The 12,068-nt window shown below is 37.5% G+C and overlaps 1 protein-coding gene across 2 annotated transcripts; it reads right to left on the bottom strand.

Annotated features, from left to right (window-relative positions):
* Window positions 1-367: 367 nt before the first annotated feature.
* Window positions 368-11,753, bottom strand: LOC124605397 (ankyrin repeat domain-containing protein 54-like). 2 transcript variants are annotated; one of them, XM_047137041.1, is made up of 7 exons: window positions 11,247-11,753; window positions 11,036-11,162; window positions 10,812-10,943; window positions 10,165-10,315; window positions 2,842-2,957; window positions 1,972-2,099; window positions 368-1,892 (listed from the first exon to the last, which is right to left on the bottom strand). In XM_047137041.1, exons 1-7 carry the CDS (start codon window positions 11,475-11,477, stop codon window positions 1,719-1,721), a joined length of 1,059 nt encoding a protein of 352 aa, XP_046992997.1. In that variant the 5' UTR covers window positions 11,478-11,753; the 3' UTR covers window positions 368-1,718. The 2 variants fall into 2 exon arrangements, with proteins under 2 accessions (XP_046992997.1, XP_046992998.1); XM_047137042.1 differs by having other exon boundaries at window positions 369-1,892; window positions 10,821-10,943; window positions 11,247-11,751.
* Between the last annotated feature and the right edge of the window lie 315 nt (window positions 11,754-12,068).

Raw genomic sequence — 12,068 nt, 5'->3', positions numbered from 1 at the left:
CAAATTTTTCTGCCCCTTTTTATCCCAACAATCTATGGAGTTCCAAAATGTACTTTCTCCAGTTTAAATTCCCATAAATATTAACACCAATAATTCTGAAGTTTCCACCATATTTATTATTTCCTCACCACATGTTACACTTACCACTGGCGTTGGAACCCTAGCGCAGAACGGAATGTGTTGTGTTTTTTGTAAATTGATGATGAGATCATTCACAGGAAACAAATCAATGATACTTCTAAGAACATTTTTTTACCATTTCTTCTGTTGCTGTATGTACATTAAGCTTGATCACGTAATTAAACTGTCACATTTGATGAACACTAGGTGTTTAATTTTGTAGATGTGACCAAACAGCTAAGGAACACTTTCTTCTCACATTTTTTTATTTGATTTACATTTCTACAAGGTATGAAGTGACTGTTCATGTTACTATAATACACTTTGAATACATTACAAACAAACTTTCTTTAAATTGCAAAACAAAATACATGTACAAATGTACAAGACAAATTTTCCAGTCAATAAACTGAAATCCCAATCTCCCTTCACTTTGAATCCTCATTAAAAATTCGACATTCTCTTTCACTAAGAATAATATTTTCTCTTTCTTCCCTTCTCCAGCTTACATTTGCTGTAATGTAACAGCAAAATTTCAAGATAATGAACACAAATAATCCCAAGAATAGCTTAATGATTGTGTAAACACCTGTTACAAGATCATGGACCTGGGATACTTAAATGTCACATGTACATTCATTGGCAAACACTTGTAGAATAACATGCCCCTAGAAACTGTCCAAGTTGCCATCAACACACAAATGGTGTTTGCTATTTATCAGTCTCAGTGTAATTATGTGATCAGTTTTATGCGAGAAACATCATACATTGGTGTCACAACTGAAATTAATTCATTTCTTTTTCAGTCAGCTTTTTAAATGTGTACTATTATGCAAAAAAGATGAAATATTGTAGTACTGTACGTAGTTTGTGCAGTCCATCTGAATAGTCAGATTATTAAAATATTCTGGTTTCATCAATGTGAATGCCTTCTGATAGACATTTATAACAATAACATATGATGCATCTTTACTTACTACATTTCTGTAATAAATAAGTATGTAAATATGACAGTACAAAAAAGGAAAAAAAGCTCCTTTCTTGGTACCTCAGTTAAATTTCTAAACACTGACATAGAAAATGGATTAGTATGAAAATCTTTTTATAATGCACAACACACACACATACAAAGAGCGGCAGTGAAGATTAACACTCCAAGTATAATAAGTATCATGTCCTTTAGATATACAACAATACTGCAGTATCAGTCATATTGATAATATCATTGAGTGAGTTTGCAACAAATGCAAACCGATCCTGTCCTTACTTTTTTATATTTTTGAAAATAAATCTACTTACCTAAGTTACTTGACTGTTTCACAAGCTACCTGCCTTATGCAGCAGGATACTAAAATCATGAAACTAGCTAAAAATATAAGACAACTGCTTGATAATGTCAGTTCATCTTTCACAACCACATTCTTATTTAGTGTGGACTATCAAGGAACAGAAGAGGTACTCAATCCTATAGCAGCCACTATTATAAGTACAGATACTAAAATAGAGAAAGTATGCAGAAAATTTTATATGCACTGTCACACATCCAAATATCTAAAATTGACTTCATCAAAATCACAAGCTGCCTTCTTCAAAAATAATCATTTCTTTGTATCCAAGGTCAAATTGTTAAGACTCGCCAACAAGTCTCGCACATCAGTTTCAACTTCTTCTTTTGAGTTGCTTAGGGTCACACGGGATGAGAATGCAGTTAAAAGCTCCATTTCCATTTGTTGGCCTTTCTTTTGCAGATATGCCATCATCATGTCTATGACCTAAGAACATTTACACATTATATTAGCAAATTACATCTCATACAGTACCAAGGATCATATTTTGGAATGCCATTTTTACCTTTTGCACTTCGCCTTTAATAAATTTTGAATCTTCATTGTCACTTCCTCTTTGTAGCAATTTCAGCTTTGCCTGAGCAAGCTGCAATGGATTTCGTCCGAACAAGTCCAACGAACTTACATCAGTTCCTGACAATGGGGAAAAAATTATGTTAATCAACATTTCTTAAATGTACATCTTAAATCTGTTTTCGATTTGTAGAAAATATGCAGATTAATATCCACACTTCATATAATAATGACAGTACTCACAAAACCTCTATGGGTTCTTTCAGAGTTTCAACCCCTAAATATTAACAGTGAACACAAGTTACGTTCATTTATTCTAGCTAAAAAGTTCTGCGAGATAACATTTTACTACACACTGATTAAAAAAAATATTTTGTGGCAAGTCTATCATACAAATCTCAGGTTTGTACCAATATTTAATGTTTTGACATCCAGTTGGTCAAGATCTGTGAAAGCTATCTCCGTCAGATATTATGTGCACCTTATACTCTACAGTTTTCACTGCTTACCATAAGGGTATTTTTAATGATCTGGCCACATATTGTTGCCCATCTGGTATTAGTCGGAACTATGAGATCATCTAGGAAAGAATTTAATTCTTAGATCCGACACACATTGATCATTTCTAAAAATACTGTCTTTTTTATTTCAGTAAATTCACACAATTGTTCATGAAAGAGAGTAAAGCAAACATTACAAGTACCCTCTTAAATAGTTAATAAGAAGATATCAGTAAATAAAAGCAAAAAAGGCACATAAAGTGCAGAGCAAAGTTTATTTAACATCTTGGAACAAATTGTTACTAGAAGGAAATGGCGATTGCAACCTTGCACACATGACGACTCTGTTTGGTGGTACTTACCAGCCTTCAGCAGGAGTGTGACAACACTCAAATTGTTTGTGCATGCAGCCAGATGGAGAGGCGTGTTTCCAAGAGAATCTCTCTGATTAGGGTTTGCTCCTTTGTCTAGTAGTAGTCTAAACAAATAATATTTTATTAGCATCCATGATTAAACAGTCAATTTAAAATTTATGGTCACAAATAATTTTAAAATACTTTGCTTATCAAATTAAATTAAATTTAATAACATACAAAGGTGCCACTCATGATGGGCTATATGCTTGAATACTGAACTAATAAATACATACTTCTGAACTGAAGCCCACATTCAACAACAAGATGTCTTTACATGTTTGATCAATTTCATGTCATTTCACAATTTGTGAGTAGATACATTAATTGAAATAAGAGTATGTTACATTGGTTGCCACTGAGGCATTCCATTGGTGGTGGGGGAGAAAAAAAAGGGAACTTAGTTTGGTAGCATCAAACGTATCACGGAATTTTGTTAAGATATTATATCAAACAAAACATATAGAGGAACAGAAATAAACAGATATTACAACAGTGCTCTTCTTATGCACAGTAAGAGACTGATATATTCCTGGAGAACATGACAGCAAGTGATTGTAAGAGAGAGAGAGAGAGAGAGAGAGAGAGAGAGAGAGAGGCAGGAGGAAGGGGGGGGGGGGGGGATGGTTTGCTTTAGCCATCTTTCACACATGTCTGCAGGAGATATAAAACATAGCACTAACTCTGAAAATCTCTCTCGCACACATAAATGCACATGTACGCACACACATCAACAGCACAATTCTTCACTCCTCACAGGGTATGTTCGGTCAATTTTACGTGGCAGTCGTCAGCAGGGGGTGTTTTGATGTACGGTTGCTGAAGATATCAGTCGAGATCGGGCATGAACTACCATGTAACGACAACACCATCTGCTAACAACTGTGCTCCAGCTGTTACCAAATGATTTATGGGGTCCACTTTGCTTTGAGTTGTGCTTGCTGGTTGTTTTATTTTCTTATTTTGAAATAAGTGCAGAGAGGAATCTTGCTCTGTCACAGGGTTTGAATATGACACACACAACACCAGATGGAACCAGTGATCCATATGTACATTATTACATCAGCTCTGCCTTCCCAGCAGCTCAGAACATGGACGTAGGCTGCCAGCCGTGTGAGTGGGAAGTGTGGCTTGTCACACCACTCCGCTCTTCTCCCCATGACAGCTAAAATTCGTTGTTTGTTTTACGTTCACGGCCGACTGCCGTAAAAGTGTCCACTACAACATAAGTGCCAGTATGAGAAATAATAGAGCATGTGTAAATTATTCGAATGTGTAATCTGGATTTTGCGAAGCAAATTTAATGAAATTACCAACATTTAAAACTAAAAGCATTGTACCCACCAAAAGCATCAACTCCATGACTTTGAGAAGACAGCTTCAAAATAATTAGTAGGAATTATATTGTAAATTGATTCGTCGCTCCTTCATGTTGGCAAAAAAATCTGTCATCATAAATGTTCCATTTAACACATGAATGACTTTTCACACAATAGCATCCCTAAGGCACTCAGTCATTCTTCTTTCATGGTGTTTCGTAGGAACGTTTTAATTCTTGTGAGCATGATCTCTGCCCAAACTCTTTGCCTTTACAAATTTCTGCTTGTGTCTGTGTATGTGCGGATGGATATGTGCGTATGTGCGCGCGAGTGTATACCTGTCCTTTTTTCCCCCTAAGGTAAGTCTTTCCGCTCCCGGGATTGGAATGACTCCTTACCCTCTCACTTAAAACCAACATCCTTTCGTCTTTCCCTCTCCTTCCCTCTTTCCTGACGAAGCAACCGTTGGTTGCGAAAGCTTTAATTTTTTGTGTATGTTTGTGTGTCTATCGACATGCCAGCGTTTTCGTTTGGTAAGTCACATCATCTTTGTTTTTAGATAATCACACACACACACACACACACACACACACACACACACACACACACACACACACACACATATATACACATCATATTTGCAAACCACCTCAACAATCACCACCCTATTGTTTTAAAAACTCCAGCAAGCAGTAGGCTAATTACAATCTGTAGACAGGTAGTGCTCACCTATCACAACCCAAAATAGATCCTCTACAGTAACTTTAAGCATCACAATTGACCCATGCCACCTTTCTCACTTGAACACCTAATATTTTACAGTTATAATCTATGCCTAAAATGTCTGATACAGATTTTGCCTGTGTTGCACATGACATGCTGCATTTTAAGGATATACATGAAATTGAAGTGGATAGACAGCTACAGAACATGCATAAAGTAATATAAGGTAATACTCAATTAATTATTATTAAATTTCTAAGTTGTCTGACACTTACTGCTTCCAAAAATGCACTGATTTCAGGCCACAGATTCCAAGACATATCTTTATTACTACAATCTCATCCTCCAGATCCCAAGCAACTCCCTTCTTTCTCATAAACCATGTTTAGAGCGTGGGAACATCATCCATAGGAAACAAACTGATTTGAATTCTGCCGACTGTTGTCTGTAGGATCAGGGATTGAGATCTGTTGCACTGAGACCACACATGCACTGGCACGCTGATTTGAAAAGATCAGGCGTCTTCAGCCGATGACGGGTGTAAGCAGAATGGTTCACTGTTGGTGCCAGTGACCACAGGCTCCATAACATGCCTAACACTGGAGCTCCCAATACCTAGCAAATCCCTCCCTCCCTGTGCCTGCTTTGACCCTGCTGAAGAAGTAACCACTTGTCCATTCATTTATTGAGGGAATGGTTGAGGCGAGATGGCCAGTCCCCATATTCATCCTCCACTCTGAGTGCCACTAACATGTTACACAACTTGCCACTTAATCTGCAGTGAGTGAGGTTCTCTCGTGTTGGGTAATTTTGCACATTATAATACTACCTGCTATTCTTGCACACTGGAGTAGTCTACACTTTTTTCCACTCACTTGGGCCTGCTCTCTGTGAGGGAGATTCATGATAATGCTAGGGGCCAATGCCTCCAAGTACTGACCAGGAAACCAAACTGGATTCCACCATCGGGGCCTGGTGCCTTATTTGTCTTCAATTGGTTCAAGTTGTTTCTCAGCCAAGAGGCTTATTTGTGAAAGTCAATAGGGCCAGTGGCTTACTTACATGTTTCATGCACAAATGATGTCGGCACTTGCCATGAGGTATGATGGTAACAAAAAGAGGTGTTTCAGTTGTTTGTATTATGCAGCCAAGGAGAGAGCAGCAGGCAGATGACATGTTTCAGAGTAATACATTTGGAAGAAAGGGTGAAACATTTCTGTAAATCAGGATTACAAATTTAAGTGCTCCTTGTTAGAGTTGCAGCTATTCTAAACTCTGCTAGCGTCTGCAAACCGAGGACAGTGTCACAGCCCATGATATATTGTGAACTATTTCTCTGCTCTATATCGTTACACAGTTGTTCTGTGCAAGCGCAATGAGTAAGTGGATCAATGTTTATTAACATACTGACAAATAACTATTATTACCTAACACTGATCGGGTCAATGGAAGCATCTGATTCCACTAGTCGGCTTTGACCCGTGATGTAAGGCTGTTGTGGTGTGTGACATCACGAAGGCGCGGAGTTTAGTTTGTGAGAGTGGCATGTTTGTATGTGTCGTTTTGATGTGATCAGTGGTGTTCTCTGGTGGTGGTGGTGGTGTTGTGTGTGTGTGTGTGTGTGTGTGTGTGTGTGTGTGTGTGTGTGTGTGAGGTGATGTTTTTGGTTTAGTTTGCTTGTGTGGAGTGTTTATTGGCGGCGTATTGTTGCGGTCGGTGGTCCTCTCTGGTGGTGAGTTTATGGGTAGTATGTTATGTGGCATATGGGATTCATTTGCATGGTAGCATTGCACGTGTGTGGTATCGGTCGTGACTGTGCTTTCAGCGGAATATTTTTCAGCGAGTTAACGATTTTGGTTTTGTTATGTCAATGTTATTGTAGTTTTTTTTTCTGTTCATCGTGTGTGAATTTTGGTAAATTGCTTTGCTTATGTCTTTGGTAGGTATGGATATGACTGACAAGGTCAACACTTTTTGGTTGTCGACGATGATGGGGGACAGAGCGTTGTCTCTAATAAAATTTCTTCAGCTATTCGGCCTGCTGGCTGAAGTCGTGAAGTGTTCAGTGTGTCATGAAGAAATGAGGTTTACTAAAGTTCCGGCATCTCGGACCAGGGACGGCTATATGCGGAGATGTCGTAAGGATAACAGGTCAAGGGAAGTGTTCGATTTAAATTTTGATTTTCTAGGTGTTTTTTTGCGGTAGGGTTAAGTGTGGTGGTAGTGAATGTTTTTAGATTTATAGTGTGGCATCGGTTGTTTCTGTTGACCTATATAGGTCAAGGCAAGTGATAGTTTCCAGTGGATTTTTGTGTGTGGTGGAATTTGGGAAGGTTGTGGGGTCCTGTTTGTTGTGAATGGTTGTTTCCGCCATACTGGTGACATCATTGGCCAAAGCAGAGGGGTGGAATCGGACACTTCCATTATCCCCATTGATCAACCTACCTTCTCCTGTGATTCAATTAAAAAACACTGATCCACTTACTGAAAATGGCAGTTTCTGCTGTAGTTCCAGATGGCTCCACACAAACCTTTTGCTCATTAAGTCATTTCACTGCCAGATTTTATACATTTTTATGTTTCTGCACTTAATCTATGAGACATGAACCAATAGCCAAAGACACTGTGCAGAACTTAATAACTTAAATAAGTCCTCTTTATAGCACTCACTGCCGTAACCGCAAAATATTTCTCTAGAAACTCACTAATGCACCAAAAACCAGCAAACAAGACAGTGGTTTGTTTCCATACTACAAATACGTTGTCTCTGGTCTCACCTCTCATTGGTTATGTCAGAATCAGCCCACTGGCTACATGAAATTGACGCATTGCCAACCTATGAGTAGTAGATAGGCACTGCTGTGACTGATTCTGGTCCTGACTAGACTTTAGATACCTTATTTCTGTGTCATCCAATTGGGAGTTTGTGAGGCAGTTTAATAATAGTATGATTTCCCCTATGAATGATCTCTCTAAATGCTAGATTTAAGACTTCAGCTTCCCAGTTGCTGGTCTCTGGTTCCACACCAGACTGGCAAAGAACTGAATACAAGCTTTGATGAAAGACTGAATATAAGCTTTCCACTCACATATCAATTTCATGCAGCATCACTAAATCTATTGAAATATTTTTTCATGTATGACTGTGGAAGTTATTGTATGTGTCATGCGTAGCTCTCCTTATAAAGACACTCAATAATGTTTACCAAGTATTGAATGTCAGCATTTCTGTATCCTTTTTTTAATCAAGAATGCAACAATCTCAGTTTCCTCTGCATTTTATGAATGTTGTTATTAAATCAGGGTGACGCTAGATGTCAAGGTGTAACTAAACAGAGAACAGACGCAGAATATAAACATGATGCACAAACTAAAAAGTCAAGATTGTGAATACCAGAATGCCTTCTTTTTGTTATTAAGAGAAGATGTTAAACAATATCTCAAACAGCAATATTTAAGTGCTGACATTTTGTAAAACTTTATTCTTCTTTTAAGAGCCGTATTACAGCAAGCTGGTATCAGGCACGATACAATTTTTACTTTTGTTTGTCTGGAATGTTAGCCGTAAGGCAGGATAGCCTATTCTTAAGATGTATACAATATAACAGAACTCAGCGGTGCAAACGGCAGAAGACATCATTCACTACAACAATGCTAACATTTACTAGATACAATTCTGAACAGTGTAGATAGCTATTGTGTTTTGTGCCACTGTTGCTAAAAAATAACCCTGCGAATACAACAAATATGGTGAGTCAGTTGGTATCCAATCGGAACACTCCTCCGAAACTTCCTATGGTTCCTAAATAAAGTTAATTGAGGGTTTTGTCCCATAAATTAGAATTTAGCCATAACACAATTTTTGGCAAAATTTGAAATAAGGCATAAAAGTTGTTCATTGCAATGATGCATGTATCTCTTCAGCTATGCTACACACCACCTATTATGACAACTATTATTTTTGTATAGATATTCATTGGCTTTAACAGTTTACAGGCAAACTGTCACATTTTAAACTAACCAACACTTCGGGCTATAGTATAGGTCAGTTTGTCAGCACACATAGTTTTCTTCCAACTCTTCATGCTGAAAACATACATATTCCATCTGTATCGTCTACTGAAAGAAAGCATTAGATTTAGCAATTACCACTGTCTACCATGTAGGCTACTATCACCTGATTGGCTACCACCATCAACAAAATGCCAAAATCAGCACGCAACGGAGAAACTGCAGACATCAGAAGTGTACTTGTCACAGTATGCCATCTTGTCTTGGTGTAATTTTAAGAATTTAATGGTTTGATCTCGGTTTATACTATGTAACTCATACTGTCCACATAGCAAAATTTTTAAAGAAGTATTGCACATACATTAAGAACCAACAAAAAGGAGAGAAAAGTCATTATGTTTTGCTTTCTGTAATCTTGAGAATCTGTACACTAATGGCTGGTGACTGATACGGCTTCAGCAAAGCTTCTCCAGGAACTGTTACTTTACCAAGCAAACTGTGCACAAAGCACTTGAGCAATTTTATACTGATATTTACATTTCACACAAGAGCACAGTTATCAGAAAAATTTTATCTGATCAGTGGCACATAATTATATGTTAAACGAAAGACGTGAGACAATGTACTAGTTGGTTAAAACCCAAAAAAATAACTTCTTTTTTCAACTCAGAAATTTGAGAAGAATAAATATGGCACTATCACAAAATTGTTTCTCAAAGATAATACTAATTTTTTTCTCAGTCAATATAAAAACCTAAAAAACAAAAACACTAGAAAAAGAAAGTGTACAGATGGTTGCAAGATATACCTAATGACCAATATAAAATCTTGTTGCTCATAAGCTCATAAATATTAAAGAATTAGGATTTCCACAATCCCTGAAAACTGAAATGCGTCAAACATTGCCACGACTAAAAATGAATTTTGTGACTGCACAGTGACCTTCACCATGAAGCAAGTCTCATTTTTTTTAAAAAAATCAAAGAATGTCTACAACTCATTATTATTATGTCTACTGTGCAATTTTAACAGCCACCAAACTGCAGCAGCCAGGGAGAGTTGAGGTTATTCATTCAGTCAGCAATGCAACAAAGGGAGATTCAGTAACTAACGATAATTTCACCCAACTTTTCCATTACTGAATGTAAAACTGAATTCCTATATGTAACAATCTAATTCGAGAGTGGGACCATGATGATAATTGTAACCCATTACTTACTTCACAACATCAGCGTATCCGCGGCATGCAGCAAGATGTAATGGTGATCTGCGCTGATCATCGTAACAGTTCGGGTTGACGCCCAATTCAAGTAAGGCTTGAACCAAATCTAAATTGTTTGTGGAGCATGCATGTCTTAACTTCCGCTCATCTGCAAACATCAATGCATTTTCAGTATGTCACTTTAATGTTTAAAAAGTGGTCATAAACTGTTTTTTCACCCAATGATCAGGATGTAATTTATAATGGTACAGTGTTACTAGTTCAGTGAGCTTGATAATTTTACACCCTGGGACAATCCTCCAGATATTCCTCCCTTCTTCCCCTCCCCCCTCCTCAAAGCTGTTAATTACAAAGTTATGTCAAACATTACACCCCTGTTCTTTCTATTATTTGTGTGTTATCTGTTCATTCAATTAACACCGAAAACCAAATAAACATATTTTACATATATACTGGGGCCTATTTACCAGTAATAATGGAGCATAGTAGACAGTAAACTACAGATGGTAGAAAAGCTGCTAACACAATGACAAATACTATTATTATTAAGCAGTTTAAGAAAAAAAATGTCCCATTTCCTTGGTGCCAACCAAATACTGTTTTCTGAGACTACCAGTTTTAATGAATAAAAACAACGAGTTTACAGAAATTACTGAGAGGTCCTTTAAACTGCAACCACGCTTCACGAGTAGTCTTCAGCCTGCACCGCACAGCTCGGAGTTTCCTCTGAAGTTCAAATTTCTGGTACACAGCTGTCAGATCATAACCTTTGTTCTCTGTAAACGAAAAATAAATTTTATAGCGAAATCAACCTAATGTTCTCTGAAAACGGAATGAATAGGTTTTTTGACTCCTAGAATTTACTTACCAGCCCTGACCACTTCATAACCATTTCCAAGACCAAGGCTTGTGCGCTGTACATTACAGAATGTGAGTCCAGCTGGTGGATCGATTCCAGGAATTGGTCTTTGAAGAGGGAGCAGGAAATTTACAACCTGACGAAAGAAAATAATACTAGTGATATACAATGTTGCTAGAAATAGTTGTATAACAGTGCTCTTAAGCCACCATGAACTAACCTTGTCATCTGGCTTTATCCTGACTAGTGGAAACTGGATATCATGATCCGTCGTCGAACATGATTTGTCGACTGCTGTTTGACACACAGTAAGGGTCTGTTGTATGTCGGTCGTAGTCGTCGTAATTAATTTTGCTGGGGTTATTTCAAGTGTTGGTGACTGTGGATCATGTGTCGCACAACTATCATTACTGTCATTGCCAGTTTCAACGCCAGAATCAACCGATGTCATTTGTAAACCTTCCTGTGACGACGCACTAAACTTTCTCCTATCCTCTTGTTTTTCAAACTTGTCCTTGTGACTTCCCAAGAATTCGAAAACAAGTAAATTACTGTTTTAATACAAAACGCCAAGCGAGGACAACATCACATATTCTTTCGTCACATTAAATTAAAGCACTAAAGTACACTTCCGACGCTTTGACATATAAACTTCCATTGGATACAAACTCAGTCACTGGCGTGTTTACGCTTCACAGTGTATATGCGTACTTGCGTAGGTAAGAAGTGTGAAGTCTTTGCTTATATAAATAGCAAAGACGCAAATATTTGTGATATACGCAGTAAACACATGTCATACGATCAAGAACGGCAACTGTGAATCATTACGCAGGTAATACAAAATAAATGTCAGATTGAATTTATTTTGTGTGATGTTCACAACTGAGAAGGTTAACCATAAGATTCAGTTCATAAATTATGACAAACGCAGGAGCCAGACGAAGTATCACAAAAATGTTATAATCTGGGATTCAATTAGGAGTCTCCAAATTTCTTATGACGTGGGAATCGTTACTTCTCAAGTAATAAAGTCCAGTATTAC

The sequence above is a fragment of the Schistocerca americana genome, chromosome 3 (genome assembly GCF_021461395.2).
Source record: "Schistocerca americana isolate TAMUIC-IGC-003095 chromosome 3, iqSchAmer2.1, whole genome shotgun sequence".
In the NCBI taxonomy this organism is placed as follows: Eukaryota; Metazoa; Arthropoda; class Insecta; order Orthoptera; family Acrididae; genus Schistocerca; species Schistocerca americana.
The sequence above is the reverse complement of the archived record's forward strand: the minus strand, read 5'-3'. Positions and strand labels throughout refer to the sequence as shown.